Below are 22,949 nucleotides of genomic sequence, written 5' to 3'. Positions count from 1 at the left end.
TACCTGTCTTTGACAAGTAAATAAATAAACTCTTAAAAAGAAAAAAAAAAGGATTTCTCGGAAAACTAAAACTTATAACTTCCAAAAAAATACTTCAAACATAGGCAAATATAAACCAAATGAAAATCAAAGTCCAAACAATGATTATGGAAGATCTAAAATAGTAGAGAACTGATTTTTTAAAATCTTTTTTCTTTTACCTGTATATTATTCAAGGTATTGCTTATTGGGCAAACAAAATTCATAAATATTGCTCCCATCTACAAAATTTCACTACCAATATTAGCTCTTATTTAGTGAGAGCCAATTGCAGGTTTGACTCATTCTCATTAAATCTTCACAACTCTACAAAGTGGCTCTCATCCCCTTCTTACAAATGAGGAAACCACAGTTCAAAAAGGTTAAGTGACTTGCCAGGATCACACTGCTGGTAACCGGTATTACCCAGAGTCAGTACTTCCACCAGATCCATTGGCTACGGAGATTTACAACTCCCCACCACCATCCCAGAGAACCTAATACTATCCACAAAGCTACCTTCAGAATCACAACAAACAGAAGACCATGCTTTCCACTTTCTCTGGATTTTTCCCCAGAATTTGAACTTAGAGGTTGCCCATAGGCTTCTCACCAACTAAGTACTCAAGAAGCAGGGGAAAACTTCATATTTCCCTCCAAAAAAAGAGAAAGTGATTTCATACTTAGTGGGAGTTCTAGGTCTAGATTTAAAGATTTATTTTATTTATTTATTTATTTGAGAGAGAGTGTACATGAGAGGGGGGAGGGTCAGAGGGACAAGCAGACTCCCCGCTAAGCAGGGAGCTCGATGCGGGACTCGATCCCAGGACTCCAGGATCATAACCTGAGCCGAAGGCAGTCGCTTAACTAACAACTGAGCCACCCAGGCGCCCCTAGGTCCAGGTTTAAATAAAAACTTAATTTTTAATCTTTTCAAAGTTAAATATACCTAATTCTACTCAAAAGAGTGCTAACATTGTTCAAAGGGGCCAGAATGTTATTGCCTTATTAAAAGAACTGATGACAACGCTTTGATTTCCTTTGGATGTTAAATATAATCCCTCCACCCCAAACAGAAAAGAAGTAATAGAAATTACACCCCCCCACCCCCAGGCAAAGTCACGTATTCAGGAGACGCTGACACCCTCCCTGGGCTAAAGGATCCAAACTGAAGACTTCTCTCTGTTTAAAAGTTGACGAAAACACTTTTTGGCAACTCTGAAGATGTTTACTCCAGACATAATATTTGGCTCTGAATGGTCATTTACTAACGCTACATCTCCGAAAAAAACTACTTAGCACTTCTAAAATATGAACCAGTAACTTAGTTTCAAAACCCTAGACTATACTACCCTGTCTAATACGGTAGCCACTAGCCCCATGTAGTTATTAAAATTTGACTTAAAAATTAAATAAAAACCTAAAATTTGGTTTTTCAGTCTCACTAGCCATAAGTCAAATGTTCAATAGCCACGTGTAGCTAGTGGCTACCCTACTTAGGAACAAAAGTATAAAATATGTCCGTTGTGGCAGAAAGTTCTACGGGACAGAGCAACAATCAGTACTGAGGTGAAGTCATCCGACAACACGGCTGTCTCTCCCGCCGCTAGCACAGCACCGTCCGGCGAGACGGCGGCGCAGCTCCTGGGCCGCACGTTTCTACCGAGGCGCAGGGACAGCCGCGAGGACACGGAGCCCACGCGCAGGTGGACCCTTCGCAGGCGAGCGTTAACTAACTGCGCGGGTGGCACTGCGAGGGCTCCGAATGATGACTAGAGTGAGAAGCCCCGGAGGCGGCGCGTATCCCCGGCGCGCCCGGTGGGGAAGGCCCAGATGCGCCGGCGCCAGTCGGTCAGAGGCGCTGGCCTCCGACCTCTCCGGGAGCTGGGAAGACGGCGGGAGGAGGAAAAACGGAGAGACGCCAAGAGCCAGCCCGCCCCGGTGGTAGCCTTCAGCCGCCCCTCCGCGGGCGGCGCTGGACGCTGAGACGGGGAACCGGCGGCCGGGGGCACCGGGGCCTCGCGGGCGGCGACGAAGGCGGAGGCGCGCGGAGAGCCCACCCCCCTCCCCGGCCCGCTGGGGTAAACAAGGCCGCGACCTGCGCCGCACACTTACCGGGAGCCGCAGCCCGCGGCCGCTGAGCCCGGGCGGGCCAGACCGGGACCGGCCGGGCCAGAGGTTTCAGACACAGGCGCAGACGCGGCGGGCGGAGGTGACGGGCCGACGCCGGTCAAGGCCCGCGCTCCTTCCTCCCGCGGAGCGGTCTCCGCTGCTCCGGAAGTGCTCAGTGAAGTTGCGTCACTTCCGGCCCGGGGTCGATCGGCGGTCGCCGAGGTCGCGACTGGTGCTGGGTAATACCGTCCCTTGGCCAACGGTTCACTGCAGCCGAGCACTCCGATCCCGAGTGTGACCCGGCATGGCCCGCGCCCATGGCTGCAGGAGGCAGCGGAGGAGAGGAGTCGGCTTATTGGAAAGTGGTCAAGGCGTCTCTTCCGGCTTTCTCCTACCGGCGCCGACCGCCGGTATAATTTTAACCAGCGTTTTTCTGATGGACTGTTCGCTTCACTGTTTGTATTCGAGTATAGTGCACATAGAAGACATACTGACGCCTATGGAGTGGTAAAGGACTGTTGTTTCCCGGCCGCTATCTGGTGGAAGAAGAATTGGGGTTTCAGGTCTCCGCCGGGCCGGGAATTTCTGCTTACACTCTCAGGCCGCCGCTTGGTGGCCCCCGAGCCGCAGATACCACGCCGGGCTTTCCCTTTACTCTCCGCTGCGTGGCCCACCCAGTTCTTCACCTTCCCGTTCATCGTACAAGATTGAATCGTGATTTTGTTTATTAAATTCCACATTTGCCTTGTTACACGGTTTCTTCAAACGGTTTAGGAAGTATGTGCCCCCATGACTGCCAGTTAACTTCTAGGACCTGTTGCCAACCATGGTGGATAGAAAGCCACTGAGGCTCACTCGAGTTGCTGCTGCACAAGTGAAAATGCGGGTGTGAAGCCGGTGATGTTAGGGAGCACCCTGGCTGTGCAAGTCCTCCCATAACCCAAATTATTTCCATCCATAGTACATAGTCTATGTACTGATATGCAAGATAACTGTGTGTAACGAGCTCTCTTACTTAGTTCTTGCTTCTTGCGTGTATTCGTGTATTTCTTATACATGGTTTTCAGCTTTCAGTTTAACTAAGAGCATGTACCTAAATAAGGCGCAAATACTAGAAAGCATCCCTCCCTCCCCCCAAAAGGAAACAAATACTAGGAAGCCCAAATTAATTTGGAGTGAAAATTAATAGCAATGACTAACAATTGTAGGATTATGAATTCTATATATGTTGGCAACATAAAAGTCTATTAAACTTCAATGTGCTTATTTTATTCCTTTATGATACTAGCAAAGGACCTAAAGTGTATTTTCTGCAAATGAAATCTGAATTAGAAGCTCTCGTTTTGGGTTACTGGTAATAAATGCTCTCCAGCAAATAATAGGAAACTTTCTGTAGCATTATTGCATTTGCAAAATAGAGAATTTGTTCATAAGCACATGGGTGTACATACAATATATTGGAAAACTACGTATTATCCTTATTTGCACAGCTGTCTTTCTCCTGCTAAAGGTGAGTTTTTGCTTGTTTGTTTTAGAGAGGGGGAGCAAGAAAGAGAGGGGCAGAGGGAGAGGGTGAGAGAAAATCTTAAGCAGGCTCCATGCTGGGCGGAAGCTCAGTCTCAGCCCTGAGATCATGATCTGAGCCAAAATCAAGAGTTGGACGCTTAACCGACTGAGCCACCTGGGCACCCCAAAAGGTGAGTTTCTTAAGGGCACAGATCCAACCTTGTTTTAAATATTACTCTATTACATAAACATTTATTGGGTTGATGATAATATTTTTAACCAGTGGCAATTTCTCTCCAGGAAATAGAGATTTAAGAATTAAGCCAAAATATTTAAGGATATGCATAAAAATATGTGCACATATATGTGCTTTGGAATGGTGATTCCAAATAGGAATTCCAATTAGGACACATTTGCCGCATCCAAAATGTCCTAAAGTAAGAGTTTGTTAAATTATGGTAAAATATACAATGAAGAAAACCATTAGCAATGATGCTCTACTAAGGTATCTATTAATAAGGAAAGGTATTTTTGATATACTCTTAAGTGATAATAATAAGAAATGAAATGTGTATGATAGTACTTTTTCAAAATATATATGCATGTGAAATATATAAAGTCTCATGATTTCTGTGGTTCAGAAATCCAGACAGGCCATGGTGGGAATGGTTTGTCTCAGCTCCTCAATGTCTGTGGCCTCAGCTGGAAGACTCGAAAGCTAGGAGCTGGAATCATGGGGAAGAATTATTTACTCACATATCCAGTGGGTTTTGGTGGCTGTCAGCTGGGGGTCTAGCTGGAGCTGTTATCCAGAACACATACACACATGACCTCTCCACGTTGGTCTGGTTTCCAGGGACAAGTGTCTTGAGAGATAGAGCTAGGTGGAAGCTCTATCTCTTTTTATAACTTAGCCTCTGAAGTTAGGCAGCATTACTTCTACCACATTTTATTGGTCCAAGCAGTTACATATGTCCTCTCAGGTTCAAAGGAAGGAAATGAAGACCCACCCTCAATAGAGGAAAACTAACATTGTATCACATCGTAAGAAAAGCATGTGGAATGGGATATATGGTGGTATGGTCATCTTTGGAAAGTATAATCTGTCACATCACATGTTACATATATGTATCTTATACATCTAGCTTTCATCTTCACCTATATTGATTTTATTTTTTTTAAGATTTTCTTTATTTAACAAAGAGACACAGCGAGAGAGGGAACACAAGCAGGGGGAGTGGGAGAGGAGTCTTCCCACTGAGCAGGGAGCCCGATGCGGGGCTCGATCCCAGGACCCTGGGATCATGACCTGAGCTGAAGGCAGACGCTTAACAACTGAGCCACGCAGGCGCCCCCTTTTATTGATTTTAATTATGCAACTAATATATTGATATATTAAAGTTGTAAAAAATTAACATAAAAGTATTGATAGCAGCGTGTGAATATTCCCATTAACTCACTTGGACTCTCTCTACCCTATCTGGGGTCGTTACCATTGTCTGATCCCTTCTGTGCATTCACATGTATATCTATTCATAGCTATACACACACATTTACACAAATGTTTTTTTTTCTGTTAGTAACAGGCTATTATAAGATGCTGCTTTTTTCACTTAGTAGAAAGAGCTATTGGGCGCCTGGGTGGCTCAGTTGGTTAAGCGACTGCCTTCAGCTCAGGTCATGATCCTGGAGTCCCGGGATCGAGTCCCGCATCGGGCTCCCTGCTCGGCAGGGAGTCTGCTTCTCCCTCGGACCCTCCCCCCATCTCATGTGCTTTCTCTCTCATTCTCTCTGTCTCTCAAATAAATAAATAAAATCTTAAAAAAAAAAAAAAGAGCTATTATTATTCTCCATTCCACGAATGAGCAAACTAAGGCAAAGAAAATTCGGGTAATTCCTCAAAATTAAAAAGCTAGAAAGTGGGCAAGCTGAGATTCTTACCCTGCTGGTGTGGCTCCAGAGCCTACCCTCTCTCCACAGTGCTGGACCCCTTCTCAGTATTTCCTAATATGAACGTATTATCTCTTTCACCATGCTCCCTTTGCAGGTCATCTGTTTGCAGTTTTTCACAATTACAAATAATGTCACAAACACCCTTGGATGTACTTCTTTTTGCACAGATGTGAACATGTTTGGGGTTCTAGTTCTAGAAATGGAATTGATGAGTCAACTGCCCTGCTCTTACTGCCAAATCACCTTTTAAAAATGCCTTTGATTCTTTGAGCCCGGCTGAAGGACAGGCAACATGTTGTTAGATATAATGGTGGGGGAAGGAGATCACAGCCCCTGCAGTTTAGGAACTTTGGTCTAGTAAGAGATGAAAAAATTAGAGGAATTGTGAAATAAGTATGAAATTGCTGTGAGGAGTACCACACAGGAGAGTCACTACATCTCCATTCTCTGCTCTATCTACGCTCATTCCCTAGGAATCTCATCCAGTCTCTGCCTAAGGACCTCCAACACACTGATGACTTACAGGTCTTTCTAGCCCTACCCGATTCCCTAAACATATTCAGTACACTCAGTTGTCCGTTTGGAGGTCATATTGGCACTCAAATTTGAAGTCCCAAACAAAACTCAATTTTATCCCCAAACTGGTCATTCCCCCAGTGTGTCCCAGCTCAGTAATGCCTCTATCTCTTACTGTTTACTCAGGCCAAAAATTCACAAGTCTCTCATGACTCTTCTTTCCCTGTCCAATTCCACATTCAATCCCTAAGTGCTATACCTCCATGATATGTCCTGATTTGGCAGTTCTCCCCATCTGCTGCTCTAGTGCAAACCACCAACATGTGTCCCTGGGTGTGAGCAATTAACTAGTCTCCACGCTCCTACCCATGATATAGAACCACTATATCGGTTCTATACATTATCTAGAAAGATCTTTTTAAAGCATACAATATGTCAATCCCCTGTTCAAAACCCTTCAAAGCTTTCAATCACAGGCTTCACCCTTATAGGCCTATAGTGGTAGGGTCTGGGTCCAGATGCCCAGGGTTAGAATCCCAGTTTGGTGACTTCCTAGCTGTGTGAACTTGGGTAAGGAACTTCACCTCTCCTTGACTTAGTTTTCTAATTTGTGAAATGGGGATAATAGTAGCACCTTCCACTGAATGAAAAAGCAGAATGATATTTACAATAGCTTTTTATTAATGAAAAAAGGGTGTGTGTGTGTGTGTGTGTGTCTGTAGATATATATGTAGTTGTAGGGGTGCCTGGTGGCTCAGTTGGTTAAGTGTCTGCCTTCAGCTCAGGTCATGATTCTGGGGTCCTGGGATCAAGTCCCGAGTCGGGTTCCCTGCTCAGCAGGGAGCCTGCTTCTCCCTTTGCCTGCCACTTCCCCCCCCCCCCGCTTGTGCTCTCTCTCTCTCTCTGACAAAATCTATTTAAAAAATATATATATATATGTAGATGTATAGAAAAGGTCCTAGAAGGACATGTGTGAAAGGACATGTACTGACTGAGCCACTCAGGCACCCTGACATGTTTCACTTTTAAAAATCCACTGGGGACGGGGCACCTGGGTGGCTCAGTCGGTTAAGCTTCAGTGTTTTCAGCTCAGGTCATGATCTCAGGGTCCTGGGATTGAGCCCCATGTCGGGCTCTCTGCTCAGCGGAGAGCCTGCTTCTCCCTCTCCCTCTGCTGCTCCCCCTGCTTGTGCTCTCTCTCTTTGTCAAATAAATAAATAAAATCTTAAAAAAAAAATCCACTGGGGAGATGGGGCATCTGGGTTAAGCATCAGTTGGTTAAGCATCTGACTCTTGATTTTAGCTCAGGTTATCATCTCAGGGTTATGAGATCGAGCCCCACGTCAGGCTCTGTACTCATTGTAGAGTCTGCTTGAGAGTCTCTTCCCTCTCCCTCTGCCCTTCTCCCTGTTCTCTCTCTCAATAAATAAATAAAATCTTTTTAAAAAATAAAATAAAAATTTAAAAAATCCACTGGAGAGCACTGAATTTCTAAGATTGACTTAAAGGTAGTACTCATATCCTCAATATTGACTCTTTGCATCCAAGGAATATGTCTTTACACTTGTTTTTCTTTTATGCCTTTGAATTTTTATATTTTATTCACATGAATCTTTGATTTAGTCCTGGATATGTTATGGGTTTTCTTACTATTCTGAATAGGATTCTTTTTTTAAAAAAGATTTTATTTATTTATTTGACAGAGAAAGACACAGTGAGAGAGGGAACACGAGCAGTGGGAGTGGGAGAGGGAGAAGCAGGCTTCCCGCTGAGCAGGGAGCCCGATGTGGGACTTGATCCCAGGACCCTGGGATCATGACCTGAGCCGAAGGCAGACACTAAACGACCGAGCCACCCAGGCGCCCTGAATAAGATTCTTTTTTGCATGTTTTCTAATTGGTTATTTTTTAAAAGAGTTTTATTTATTTATCTATCTATCTATCTATTTATTTATTTATTGGGGTGGGGGAGAGCATGAGTAGGGGGAGGGGCAGAGGGAGAAGCAAACTCCCCGCTGAGCAGGGAGCCTGATGTGGAGCTTGATCCCAGGACTCTGGGATCATGACCTGAGCCAAAGGCAGACACTTAACTGACTGAGCCACTCAGGCGCCCCTAATTGGTTATTGTTAATGTATCGAAAAGCTATTGTTTCTGGATATTGTTCTTGTGTCTGTCTCTTTACTACATTTCTTCTTAGTTTCAATGGGTCTTCAACTGATTCTCTTGAATTTTAAAAGTAAGCATTTAGATCACTTGAAAATTGTGATATTTTGGATTCTTAATTTTTAATATTTAAATTTTTCATTTATTCTTCTTTCCTTGTCTTATTTCCCTCCCTCTCTTTTTCCCTCCTTTTTTTCTTTCTTTCTTCCTTCCTTTCCTACTTTCTTCTTTTCCCTCCTTCTTTCCTATTGGTCTTATCATCTTGGCTACCATGTTCAATAAAAGGTTAAGCAGTAATCATGATCAAAAGCATACCTTTGTTCCTCTCATTAATAGGAAGGTTTCTAATATTTCACCTTTAAACATTTTTGCTGAGAAAGATATAGTTACTAAGTTGCTTTAAAAAAATTTTTTTTTTAGGTAGACTCCACACCCAACGTGGGTCTTGAACTCACAAGGCTGAGATCAAGAGTGCATGCTCGGGCACCTGGGTGGCTCAGTTGGTTAAGCGACTGCCTTCGGCTCAGGTCATGATCCTGGAGTCCCGGGATCGAGTCCCACATCGGGCTCCCTGCTCAGCAGGGAGTCTGCTTCTCCCTCTGACCCTCTTCCCTCTCGTGTTATCCTTTATTCTCTCTCTCTCAAATAAATAAATAAAAATCTTTAAAAAAAAAAAAAGAGTGCATGCTCTACTGACTGAGCTACCCAGGCGTTCCAGCTGTGTGTGTTTTTTTGAGATAGTTGTGTTTTATCTATTACAAGGGAATTTACTTAAAATCTTAAGTGTCCAGTTTTATGTTCTTTTCCCTTTTTTAAAAGTTTATATATTTATTTTTTTTAGTAATCTCTATACCCAACGTGGGGCTTGAACTCACAACCTGGAGATCAAGAGTCACACACTCTTCTGACTGAGCCAACCAACTGCCCCTATGTTCTTTCCCTTTTTTTTTAAATTTTTCTTTATTTAAATAATCTCTACACCCAACGTGGGGCTCGAACTCACGACCCCAAGAGCAAGAGTTGCCCGCTCCTCTGACTCTGAGCCAGCCAGCCACCCCCCTTTTTTTGTTTTGTTTTTGATAAGGAATGATCATATGCTACTATTGCTGGTCAAACTCTCTGGAAACAAATGCTGAAACGGAGTTGGGAGAGCAAGGTATGTATTAGGGACCAACATATGTAAAGGAAGGAGCAGGAAGCAGAATTGGGCAGAGGCAAAAGTTAAACTGTGTTGCAGGCCCAGTGAACCTGCCACTAACCCAGCAGAAAGCACTGGAATTGATGTGGGAAACAAAGGCAGGAGAAAAATTACTAAATATCCTTACTACTTACAGTCCATTGACAAGTCCTTGAAACAGGCAGAGTGACATTCCTCTAGGGACTCAGCTGCCTGGATGCTGACACTTTGCCAAGGGCAAAAGACAATTGTAGCCCAACCCCCAGGATCCTGTAAGTCTACTTTAACATATAAAAATTCCCTTGGAAACTTCCTTTATCTCTACCCCCCAAGATACATGTTGGCAATTATCCCCCAAGCATATGACCCACTGATATACATCTGAAGGGACTCATGACTAAGGTTTTATTAGACAGTAATAAATGACCTTTTCCCAACAAGAGCCAACCCCCTCAAGGTCCTGGAAACCTTCCTTCCAAAATTCCTTAGAGACTTAGGCTATCCCTAACCCCCTCTCAACTTGAAAGTACACAATGGGCCACTCCTCCTGACACCAGTGCAGCTCTTTCTGCCCACGGGTCCTGTCCCCGGGCTTTAGTAACATCACCTTTTTGCACCAAAGATGTCTCAAGAATTCTTTCTTGGCCACCGGCTCCGGACCTCACCAACATTCCAAAACTACATCATTTGGTGACCACGAAGGGACCCCTCTCACTCTAGAGAGATTTCTTTCTGTTCTCACCTTCACTTTAAATAAGCTATCACTTCACCCTTTTGTGTCCACGAGATTCATTCTTTGGCTCTGGGACACAAGAACCCTGCAACCCTGTAACAGAATGAACAGTTGCCTATCAGAGTATCTTATACCAGGTCAGACTCACCAGGCATTTATATACTTTTACAAACTTGGATTTATACACTTGCTCAATCATTGGGTGTAGGCTGTCTTGGGAAGGGTATGCCGAGAGGGGAGGCAGCTATCTGAAACTAAGGCCATCTCTTGAAGGACTGAGAGCTGGAGGCTGTCTGCTACTCTATGTTCCACAGCTGGGCAGCCAGGCCTTCCTTGAAGAAGGTTCTAGGTGGTAAAACTCCATGTCTACCACAAATATGACATGGTTCCTACCATTTATTGAGATGATCATGGATTGTCATCCTTACTATATTAGTGTTATGACCACATTATGGGATTTTTAAGTAAGCTCCACAAGCAACATAGGGCTTGAACCCAAGACCCTGAGATCAAGAGTTGCACACTTCACCCACTGAGCCAGGCAGGTGCCCTGGGATTCACTGATTTTAAACTACATTTGGTCATAATACCTTATCCATTTAAAACTTTGTGGAAGGGCGCCTGGGTGGCTCAGTTGGTTAAGCGACTGCCTTCGGCTCAGGTCATGATCCTGGAGTCCCTGATCAAGTCCCGCATCGGGCTCCCCGCTCGGCAGGGGGTCTGCTTCTCCCTCTGACCCTCCCCCCTCTCATGTTCTCTCTCTCTATCTCATTCTCTCTCTCAAATAAATAAATAAATAAATCTTAAAAAAAAACTTTGTGGAATTGATTTGCTAATATTTTACTGTTAATATTTTTGTTATTCATGCTTTAAGTGATGATAGTTTCTGGTTTCCTTTTTCTAATGTGAATGCTATCCTTGTCTGATTTTGGCATCAGGGTTATGTTAGCCTCTAAAATTTAGGAATAAGTAACAGTGAAAGCAACCACATACAGAAAACTGTTGGATATGGCCCAGGTACCATGTCTCATATGAATCTTCTGGAATTTTTGTACCAGATTCTTATTTTTAATTGAACATCAATGATTATTAAGATAACTATTAGTTTTGCAAGTTTTTTTGCTTACCATGTTTTCTTTCTTGGATTTATTTGTTTAGCTGTAGTATATTCTTTTTTTTTAGTATATTCTTTCATCATTATTATTATTATTAACATATTATGTATTATTTGTTTCAGGGGTACAGATCTGATTCATCAGTTTTACACAACACACAGCACTCACCACAACATATAACCTTCCCAGTGTCCATCACCCAGCCACTCCATCCCTCCCACCCCCGTCCACTCCAGCAACCCTCAGTTTGTTTCCTGAGATTAAGAGTCTCTTATGGTTTGTCTCCCTCTCTGGTTTCTTGTTTCATTTTTTCCTCCCTTCCCCTATGATCCTCTGCCTTGTTTCTCAAATTACACATATCAGTGAGATCATATGATAATTGTCTTTCTCTGATTGACTTATTTCCCTTAGCATAATACCCTCTAGTTCCATCCACACCGTTGCAAATGGTAAGATTTCATTTTTGATGGCTGCATAATATTCTATTATCTATCTATCTACCTATCTATCTACCACATCTTCTTTATCCATTCATCTGTTGATGGACAGCTGTAGTATATTCTTGAATAATTCCTTCAGAGAAGGCATGTGGGTAGCAAACTTTCCAAGTTTTTCTTTTCTTCATTGAAAGTGTGCTTGTTGCTTCCTGCCTCTTGAATGCTAATTCGGCTGGGCATAAGACTGAAGGTTCAAAATTATTTTACCTCAGAAGTTGGAACTTATTTTCTGTTGTTGTCTTATAGTCAGCATGGTCAATGAGAAACCTGCTATGTTTTGATTTTTATTCCTTGCTTGATAGCCTTTTTTTTTTTCACTCTGAAAGCTTTTAAGATTCTTTTCCCTTTTGTTCTGAAAAGTTGCCACAGTACAAATAGATGCCTTTTGTTATTCATCTTGCTTGGTCCTCACTGGCCCTTTTCAGTTGAAAGATGTGAGTTTCCTACTGAGATATTTTCTTCTTTATTTCTTTGATTATATCCTTCTCTCCTTACTCAGTCCTTTCCTACTGGAAATACTATTAGTAATACTATTACTCTGTCATTTCCTATTGGAAATACTATTAGAGAGGTGGGGACCTCTGAATCTGTCCTCTGTGTCATAATTTCCCTCTCTTTTTCAGCTTGTCTTTTTTTTTCACATTGCCTTTTTAAAGAGATTTATCAACTTGATTGTTCAGCTTTCTAATTTTCTTTCTAGGCGTGTCCATACTTTAATTCAGCTCACCTGTGAAGTACTTTTAAATTCAAGATTTCCTGTGGGTTCTTTTTTCCTGGATGCCATTTACCTTTAGGTGTGTTGAGTTTGAGATCCCTGTGGGCAGCAGGGGTGGAGCCCATGATGAGTAGAGATTGGAGAGATTTCAGCCCAGACTTAGAATCTGAGGCCAGGAAGAAAGAAAGAAGAAAAAAGCACCAAAGAAGGGACATTAGGAAGATTAGCCCATATTTGATTTCCAGGGTTTAGGAATAGGCTTCTCATCTGAGGTCCAAGGATGGCTTCAAATTCTCATGAGACTGAAAGCAAACCTGCATATGTATATGTACACTTTTCTGGGGAAGGAGTACCAGGGATTTTCCACCCTGAAAATGGCTAAGAACCACTGGTTGGACAATGTCTAGCATGTGGAAGCAACTCAGTATATGTCTCTTGCATCCGCATGTTAGGGAGTAGGAAGAAGGACACTATGTGCTGAAGGGAAAAGTTCGTGTAAAGGCCTGGGTCAAGGGTGGGAGGCAATTAAATAACAGGTCTGTGTGGTAACCAGGAGAAGCTCAGTTTGCTCAGAGATGAAGCTAGAGTCTAGAGAAAAACAAGGTTGAGGGAGTGCGCTACTATGAGATTATGAAAAGCCTTGACTGCCCAGAGAATACTATTTGTATATTATTATGGTGCAATGAGGATCTGAAGATGATTTTTGGCAGGAAATGGCATAGTCAGATTAAATTTCATGTCAGTTTTCTATTTTTTTTAAAGATTTTATTTACTTATTTGCCAGAGAGAGAGGGGGGGAGTACAAGCAGGGGGGGTGGCAGGTAGAGGGAGAAGCAGTCTCCTTGCTAAGCAGGGAGCCCGAGGTGGGACTCGATCCCAGGACCCTGAGATCATGACCTGAGCCGAAGGCAGATGTTTAACCATCTGAGCCACCCAGGCACCCCTTCATGTCAGTTTTCTAGTTGTGGGTAAGGCTGACCAGATAAATAGGCAGGAAGACCATTTGTTTAGTGAATTATCAGTTACCCTTTGGGGATTTAATAGGACCTAGTGGGCTTAAGTAGAGTCCACATTGTGGTCTGTCATGGAGGTGCTCAAGGTTACCAGCAGGGGTTACTAGGAAGGTTATATCAAAGACCATCTCTCCTAGAAGCTGCTCTGAGTGCCGGTTGACTCTAAATTAGCTTCTCTTCTGTAGCCAGAGTATTACCAGCAGTAAATGAGAGAAATAAGGTCCCATTACGAAATCCTGAATCTTGGACCTTCTGCTCAGTAAAACTCCTGAGGTCAATCCAGTGATTAGCACAGAGTTTTGCAAACAGGAAGGGTTCAGTGAACATGTGGCCCTCTCCTGGTTGAAATTCCCCATAATCTATGGGAAACAAACACAAAGATGATCACTGGGGAAGAAAGTCAGGAGGAAATCGCAAGTCTCAGGAACTGACAATCTGCTTTGCACTTGAGCTCTCTTCTAACTGCCCTTTCTTGTTCTAATGTCTGAGATTCTTGTCCTCTGAGATTTCTGTCCTCTGAGGACAGAAACCCACTTTGTAACTTACTTAACAACAATCATCCTTTTTTTTTTTTTTTTTTTAAAGGAGGGGGTGGAAAGATAGAGGAAGAGAATCTTCAAGCAGACTCTCTGCTGAATGTGGAGCCCAACACAGGGCTTGATCCTATGACCCATGTGATCATGACCTGAGCTGAAAGCAAGAATCAGTTGCTTAACTGCCTGAGCCACCCAGGTGCCCCAGGAGAGAAGGAATACCTTTAAGGAGGCTCCACGCTCAGCGTAGAGCTGAACACGGGGCTCGATCTCACGACCCTGAGATCATGGCCTGAGCTGAACTCAAAAGTCAGACACTTAACCAACCTGAGCCATGCAGGAGCCCCAACAACAATCAGCCTTTTAAGCACCTACTGCATGTCAGGTGTTATGCTACCTTACTTTACAATTGGCCTATGAGCTGTCTCCTTGCCTATCTTAAACAGTTTTCTTCTGTTTCGGAGGTTCTTAACAGTGGGTGCTTCTCCAACCCAGTCACAAAGCTTTAAAGACTCTTGTGCCAGGACTCAGTTCCAGAGATTGAGTCCTGGAGATCCCAGGGATTTAGAAGAAGCTTGCTGGGTGATGCCACACACACTAGATACCACTCCCATCACCTTAGGGACCTTGTCTTTTTTTTTTTTTAAGATTTTATTTATTTATTCATGAGAGACAGAGAGAGAGAGAGAGAAACAGAGGGAGAAGCAGGCTCCCAAGGAGCAGGGAGTCCAACGCAGGACTCGATCCCAGGACCCTGGGATCCTGACCTGAGCCGAAGGCAGACGCTTAACCATCTGAGCCACCCAGGCGCCCTTAGGGACCTTGTCTTATCAGCAGTGCTTTCTCTCTCTTTTCTTGATATTTCCCTCAGCCTCAGTCCCATCTTAAACACCAAAATCTAAACCTTCCTTTAAGCCTTTGTTCTTTTTGCTTCGCTGCCAAACTCCTCGAACCAGTAATTAATTGATGCTCAGTGCCCTGCCTTCTTGCGGCCTGTTCAGTACTCAACCCATTACATCAACACTCCTGGCAAGCTTCTTCTAAATGTCACCAATGACTAATAGTTAAACCTAAGGAGTGTTTAAAATTCCTTAGCTTGACCCAGCATTTGACCCTTTCATCCCTTTTACTGAAAGGCATCATTCTCTCTTTGGTTTCCTCTAAAACTCTAGTAGCAACTTCTGTTTTGGGGGCTCCTCCTAAGATGCCAGCCCATTTCCCCATGGTATAGTCTTCCAGGGGTTGCATATACGTCTCTTTGCTGAAGCCTTCCTGGCTCTGTCTCTGGCTTCACCTCTCCCCTGGTTCCCAATCTGTATACCTGATAATGATCAAATATGTCCTCAGGGTACCATGAGTACAGCAACTGCAGTGTTTCTGAAACCCAGAGTTGCTGCAGGTTTCTGGTAATATTAGCCTCTGGGTTCTAGCTCCTTTTCCATCCGGCTCCCCAGAGTAGACAGGCTTTGGGCCCTTGCCTCAGACTCTTTGCCCTCTACTCCCCTATAGGACTTCTAGACCAGCCAGGCTCAGTCAGATCCCAATCCTGATCGTGTTACTCATCTTTCCGCCCCCAGCATACATGGTCTGCCCATCTTCCCCACTCCAGGCTTCCCTCTAGCCTGAAAGGACTACAAAGGAGGGCTATTATCAGGTCAGCTTGGCAGTGAGGTACCTGCCACATGTCTATTGTTTTTGTGTAAGTTTTACTTATTTAAGTAATCCCGACATGGGGCTTGAACTCACAACCCCAAAATCAGGAGTCTCATGCTCTTCCAACTGAGCCAGCCAGGCACCCCTATTCACAGCTTTTTAATTGAATATTTTCAAACACACAGAAATGATGAAAGAGTAAGATAGTGAATACTTGGATACCATCCACCTAGAGTCATTAAGGCAAAAATATTAGCATCATCCTTAACTCCTCTCTCACATACCTTATGTTCTATTCATTAACAATTCCTTTAGATTCTTCTTTCAGAATATATCCAAAATCCAAATACCTCTCACCACCTCCTTTTCTGTGTCCCATCCAAGCCAGCACCTCTGACCATTACTTTTAGCTTCGTCAAGGCTCCCTGCTTCCTCCTTGCTCCCTACAGTGCTGTTAACTCACTATGTCACTCCCCTGCTCAAAACCCCAGAAAGGCAGGGCACCTGGGTGGCGCAGTCAGTTGAGTGTTGGCCTCTTGGTTTTGGCTCAGGTCATGATCTCAGGGTCCTACGGTGGAGCCTCGCATTAGGTTCCACTCTCAGCATGGAGTCCACTTGAGTTTCTCTCTTCCCTCTCTCTTCCCCTCCCTCCCCCCCATGATATAAATAAATAAATAAATAAATAAATAAATAAATCTTTAAATAAATAAATCTTTAAAAACAAACAAACAAACAAACCCAGAATGGCTTCTGTCTCCCATCTTCTTCAGAGGAGAGGCTGATGTGCTCATAGTGGCACACAAAGCCTGTTTAATGTGCCAGTATTATCTCTTATGTCTTTACCTGCTACTCCTTCCTCTCCCTCACTCTGCTATAGCCACAAAGGCCTCTCTGTGGTTCCTCAAACAGGCCAGGCACAGCCCATCTTAGGGCTTTTGCATTTTCTTTTCCTCTGCTTCTTAGGTCCCTCACCCTCCACCCTATATCTTTGGACAGGACTCACTCCCTCATCTCCTCAGTGAAACCCTCCCTTACCTACTTAAAACTGCCTATCACCCACCTGCTCTCTCCCATACTCTCTAACCCTCTTTCCAGGTTTTTCTCCAAAGCAGTTATCACCACTTGATACACTATGCAGTTTTCACTTATTTAACTTTGTTATGCTCTGTAAGCTCCACATGGATAGGGACCCGTGTGCTGGGCTACCAGCTGTGCCTCCAGCACCTGGAAGGGCGCCTGGAACATAGCAAAGCGCTGTCGGCCTCAGTGGAGTGACTGGAGGAATGGGAGCCCAGATTAGAAAACATTCAAGTCCAGGAAGACTTCCTGGAGGAGTAACCGTAACCGCCCGCTCTCCCAAACACCACCCAGAGGGTGTGGGGGCCGGCTCCGCTTCCTCGAACCACGCCTGTCGGGGGCGGGGCCTCGACCGGAAGCCGCCCTCCCCAGCGGAAGCCGGACCCTGCAGCCTGGGCCCTCCTCCCAACTTGTCTCCCGCTCTTGCCCCGCCCACCCGAAAGTGGGTGAAAGGTCGGCGCTGCAGGCGCTGTGGCTGGGGCTGTGGAGCAGGACGGGTTCGGAACAGACCGACACACTGCTGGCGAGGTGGACGGACGGACCATGGCAGACGAAGCGAAACCCATCAGCCCGCTCAAGAACCTGCTGGCCGGCGGCTTTGGCGGCATGTGCCTGGTATTTGTGGGGCACCCGCTGGACACCGTCAAGGTGCGAGGTGGCTGGGGCGCCGGCTGGAGGGAGGAGGCCCGGGAGGGGCGCAGACAGTAGCCTCTCCCACGAGGCGCAGCCCGGGATAGAAGCGGGGCCCGTGAGAGTTTACATGAGAAGTCTAGGGACTCTCCCTTTCACTCTTTTCGAGGATCGGGGGGTGGGGGGAAGCGCAGAGAGAGCAGCATCTAACCGACCATCAAGGGCTCTGATTTAAAGTTCTCTGTCCGGCATCCTCTCCTGACCCTCCGCCACTTCTCTGGGGATAGGAAAGAAAACCGCCTCCTCAAAGCTCTGATATCAGCAAACCTTATAACATTATCAGCAGGATTGAAACTGGTCACCTGTTAAAGCCCTCCTCAGAAAGAGAGCTAGGCAGAGGCGCAGTTATTCTAGAGACGTCTTTTGACACATTCTCTGGGCCCCCATCACCGGCTCCTCATTTTCCCCGCTGGGGGTTGGCCATCTTCAGCCTGTCACCTCCGTAACCTGACAGGTCTCCGGTGGGAGGTGATGATAACCTCAGAGATTGAATCCCTTCCAAATAAAGCAAGTGACTGATTTTGCCCAGGGCCAGGATTATCCTCACAACTGCCACGTGAGGAAGCCATAATCAAACTGGCTCTGGGAAGGAGGAAACTCACCAGGACCAGTTACCTGGTTTTCCTCACATCCTGCCTCAGTTCTTCCCACTTTTAGCACTTTTAGCAAGGCCTGCCTGGAGACCAAAGTCCATGCCCTGCGACTTAGCATTTAAAACTTTATCCGAGTTTTCTAACCTTACTTCTGGAGACACATTTGGAGGAAATTGACAGATCATGTCCAGGGTGGGCCTGTGGGGAGCAGACATAAGTCTTGCAGAGTGGGAAGTCTGTGTAGGGGACTTATTAGAATATTGGTTGGGTTTCTTCCACAGGAGATTGCTCTGGGGACATTTCCTCTTGGCAGGTCTGGGCAGCAACCTCTTTGCTGCCGTTCATCTGGGAGAAGAGCCGGAGAAGATCTTCTACAGGAAGATCAGGTTTAAAACAACCAGGCTGGTTAGGGTACTGTGAAACATAAAATCAGATGTTTATTCAGCTGATGATAAATGCTGTGTGTGTTAGTGCTTCCCAGAAAGTGGTCGTTTTAGGCAGCACTGTCTATTAAGAGAGGAAAAGCATCTGGTCTCTCATCCTACTCTTGAGCCATGTAGCCAGACGTCTTGTTAGTTCCAGGCATTTGGGACCTCTCTTGAAACAAAACAAAACCCTTCTTGGCTGCTTTACACAAATGTTGCTCTTAACTTCTGTATCCTCTTGCTCTTCCTCCCCACAGATGTGACTTTTAGGAAGGGCCCAGTGATCTCTGTACTGAAGTGTAAATGACTGAAAATGTTCCCTGGCACTTTTATCAGCCAGAAAGCCTCTTTTAAGCTTAAACAAAACCACAAATTGCTGATTGCAGGCCTTTTGACCTCAGAGAGCCACATGGGCTCCAGCACCTTCAAAGGTCCAAGGTCACTAGTTACGGCCTGAGAAGGAGTTGGAGCTTGGAAAGGCTGTGTGGCAGGTGGCTAAGGGCTGGCTGAGTTCTGACTGGAGAAGTAGAAAACCCCAGACATTCTGGGCCTGGGGAGGGCAAGAGTGAAGGCAGATACAGGCTTGGCAGTGGGGGTCAGGCTGTAAAATAACATCAACCATGGAGTACTTTTTTTTTTTTTAAAGATTTTATTTATTTATTTGACAGAGAGAGACACAGCAAGAGAGGGAACACAAGCAGGGGGAGTGGGAGAGGGAGAAGCAGGCTTCCCGCTGAGCAAGGAGCCCGATGTAGGGCTCGATCCCAGGACCCTGGGATCATGACCTGAGCCGAAGGCAGACGCTTAACCGACTGAGCCACCCAGGCGCCCCAACCATGGGGTACTTTAATGTTCTTGCTGGCTTGGATGGCCAATGTCATGATGGGACAAGGATGAGATTTACACAAAATCATGGGAAGGGATCAACAGTTTTGATCCACTTCTCCCTACCTACCAAGCGAGGGAGGTTGTGTCTGACCGTGGAGGATCTGAAAGCCAAAATAAGGGATTTTAGATATAAAGCAGTGGGAGCCTCTGGACATTTCTACTGTTCTGTCCTATAAATTCAGATTTGCATGTCCTCTCCATTGCCTAGAGAGTGATTCCTTATTGTGACATGTAAGGCCCTAACAAATATGAGAATAAGAGATTCTAAAGAAACAGAGGAACAGCATGCTGAAAATGGTGTTTTGAAATATTAGTATGATAACAACCTGAGAAGGACTTGGAAGCAGAAGAACTCTGAGCAGGAAAAACAGCCAGGAAATAGACTGCAGAAATAACTGGGTATATCAGTTATCTATTGCAGTGTAACAACTTACCCCAAAACTTAGTGATATGAAACAACAACAGTCATTAACTCTCACAGTCTTTGTGAGGCAGGATTTTGGGGGCAGCTTAGGCAGATAGTCTGGCTCAGGGTCACTTGTGAGGTTGCAGATGTTGGTTGGGATCCAGAATGTGTAAAGAACTCTTATAACTCAATAAAAAGACAAATAGCCCAATTAAAAAATGGGCAAAGGACTTAATATTCAGTAAATATTAGGCAAGTTTATAGAGACAGAAAGTAGATAAGTGATTGCCAAGAGCTGATTGGAGAGAGGAATGGGGAGTAACTACTAATGGTGTGGTGTTTCTTTTTGGGGTAATGAAAATATTCTAAATTGATTTTAAGGAAGGTTGCACAACTCAAAATACTAAAAACCATTGAATTGTGCCCTTTAAAAGGGTGAATTTTTGGTATGTAAATTATATCTTAATAAAGCCATTAAAAAAAAGTACTGAACCAGGCTGCCTGGCTGGCTTAGTTGGTAGAGCATGTGACTTTTTTTTTAATATTTATTTATTTATTTGAGAGAGAGAGAGAGAGAGCTCGAACACAAGCAGGGGGAAGGGCAGAGGTATAGAGGGAGAGAAGCAGACTCCCCACCAAGTGGGGAGCCTGATGCGGGGCTTGATCCCAGGACCCCGAGATCATGACCTGAGCTGAAATCAAGAATCAGAGAGCATGTCACTCTTGATTTTGGGGTCATGAGTTTGACTGCCACGTTGGGTGTAGAGATTACTTTAAAAAAAAAGGTACTGGACCAAAGACAGTGCACCTCCCCCCCCCATAATAGCTGTTGTTTGGGACTGCAGTCATCTGAAGGATTGGCTTCCATGTGGTTCATTCACATGCTGGCATGTTCATGCTGGCTATGTCAGGAGGCCTTCTTTCCTCTGCACATGGCCTCTCTAGGCTGCTTGCGTGTCCTCATGACATGGTGGCTGACTTCCCCCAAAGCAGATAACCTGAGATAGAGACAGGCAGAACCTGGCCTTTCTATCACCTAGCCTTGGAAGTCATATAGCATCAATACCACCACACTCTACTTGATAGAAGTGAGTTCACTGAGTCTGGTCCACATTTAAGGGGAATGAATTAGGACTGACCTTTGAAGGGGAAAGAGCATCAAAGAATTAGTGGACATAATTGAAAATAGTTTAGAACTTGCTCTGGAGGAGAACTCAGAGAGAGGAAGAAATTAGGATTCTGGAAGAATCTCGAAGGACCACTTTTAACAGACTTGGTACCCGTGTCATAAGAGCAACAGGAAGTAGTCGGAGGTGATGCTATGGTTTCAAATTCTGAGAAAGAGGATGGCTAGGTGGCTCTGGCACAAAGGGCACATTCTTTAGGAGGGTGAGATTCTAGAGGTGATTTGAGTAGGGAGAGCTTCTCCAGGCAGTTGGAAATGTAACCCTAAAGATGGGAAAGAAGGTCTGGAGATGACCAAGTGATAGTCATCACTGAGTAGAAGCTGAAGCCCTGCAATCTGAGTTTTCTGAAAGGGATTGTGAACCAGATGGGTAGGGCGCTAAGCCTTGAAGAATGCCTGGAGTAGAAAAGGAGACAAAGAAGGGAGGTTTCAAGAAGACATAGTTTGAAGCATTGGATATACCAAAAGGTCGAGAAGGATGAGAACCAAGAAAAGTAGGATTAAATCCACCTTACTCCAGAATGCCTCTGTGGAGTGCCTTACCTAACCACCAGCATGCCACCGCAGATGGAAGGGGCGGGGGTGGCAGGAGCTGGAGCTTTGCATCAGCCAGGCCTTATTCTTGGCACTAAACCCAGTCTTCTCATCTGTAAGCTGGGAATAGCTATCCCATTGGGTCACTGTGGGATCCATTAGGTAAGAAATAAATGGTGGAAGTAACTAGATGAGGGGGGGAAAAAGCGTGCTACTCATGACCTGTGAGTGCAGACTTTGGATAAACTGGAAGAAAGAGAAGTCTGAATCTAGCAGGCTAAGTGAATGCTGAAGACACATACACAGGCACAGCTTTCTCTGTTCAGAGTTTGGCAGGAAGTTCTGTTTCTGGGAGTTGACTGTATTTTCACTTCTGGTTTCAGGTCCGACTGCAGACACAGCTCCCGAGTTTGCCTGGACAGCCTCCCATGTATTCTGGGACCTTCGACTGCTTCCGGAAGACTCTTGTTAGAGAGGTATGGTATCCAAGTGCTGGGCACTCCTCCTACTCAGAGGACCACATTCACAGAGCTGGTTTGTTATCCCCCTAGGGGGAGAGGGTGACTTTTTGCTGGAGGGCTAGCCCATAGCTGCTGTCTCATCCTGCCGTCCTATGCCCTCCTGTTGCGGCGCTGGAGTCTTTGATAGTTCCAGCCACTGTTTTATGTGGAAGACTGAAGCTAATAAAATGGTTCTCTCATTTGGAAGGCAGAATTAGCCCAGAGGTGTTCCCTGGGCTAATTAGAGATGTGAAATGGAAGAAAATACAAATCTGGATCAGTCGGTTCAATAGAGGTCAGTGTCACAAGTTCACGTAAAGTCTCTGGGTGCCTGGCTGGCTCAGTTGGTGGAGCATGTGATTCTGGATCTCACAGTCATGAGTTCAAGCCCTACGTTGGGCATACTTAAAAAAAAAAAAGAAAGAAAGAAAAGAGAAAAGAAAAGGAAAAAAATGTAGTCATAAAGAAGTTCATGTAAAGTCTAGAGGAAAAAGTCAGCCAGTCTGAGGAACAGTGAGAGAAGCCAGTGAGTCTTCAAACCCCTAGACAAAGACACTAAATTGGTTTGGGGTTATTGAATTACATAATAACTTTTCAGGTATTTCTTTTCTTTTCTTTTCTTTTCTTTTCTTTTCTTTTCTTTTATTTATTTATTTGAGAGAGAATGAGATAGAGAGCACGAGAGGGAAGAGGGTCAGAGGGAGAAGCAGACTCCCCGCTGAGCAGGGAGCCCGATGTGGGACTCGATCCCGGGACTCCAGGATCATGACCTGAGCCGAATGCAGTTGCTTAACCAACTGAGCCACCCAGGCGCCCTCAGGTATTTTTTAGAGTGAAAACATGAGATTTTATTTATTTATTTTTATTTTTATTTTTAAAGATTTTATTTATTTATTTGAGAGAGAGCACACGTGAGAGAGCACAAGCTGGGGGAGCAGCAGAGGGA

General features: G+C 44.8%; 2 protein-coding genes across 3 annotated transcripts in view; one reads left to right on the top strand and one right to left on the bottom strand.

Annotated features, from left to right (window-relative positions):
• The window catches only part of ARIH2 (ariadne RBR E3 ubiquitin protein ligase 2), a 47,787-nt gene extending 45,469 nt beyond the window's left edge, over positions 1-2,318 (bottom strand). The window contains exon 1 of the mRNA XM_025885430.2: positions 2,134-2,318. The gene's annotated coding sequence lies outside the window, so the exon portion shown is untranslated. The remainder of the gene's footprint in view (positions 1-2,133) is intronic.
• A 14,869-nt stretch (positions 2,319-17,187) lies between these two features.
• The window catches only part of SLC25A20 (solute carrier family 25 member 20), a 28,289-nt gene continuing 22,527 nt past the window's right edge, over positions 17,188-22,949 (top strand). Inside the window, exons 1-2 of one of the 2 annotated variants that reach the window (XM_025885448.2) lie at positions 17,188-17,429; positions 21,887-21,979. In XM_025885448.2, coding sequence (XP_025741233.1) covers positions 17,325-17,429; positions 21,887-21,979 — 198 coding nt within the window. In that variant the 5' untranslated portion in view covers positions 17,188-17,324. The remainder of the gene's footprint in view (positions 17,430-21,886; positions 21,980-22,949) is intronic. The other variant, XM_025885447.2, reaches the window with a different exon arrangement.

This window comes from Callorhinus ursinus, unplaced genomic scaffold (genome assembly GCF_003265705.2).
Source record: "Callorhinus ursinus isolate GAN/ISIS: 27379988/994484 unplaced genomic scaffold, GSC_fseal_2.0 scaffold15, whole genome shotgun sequence".
NCBI lineage: Eukaryota > Metazoa > Chordata > Mammalia > Carnivora > Otariidae > Callorhinus > Callorhinus ursinus.
This window is presented reverse-complemented; position numbering and strand designations above follow the sequence as displayed.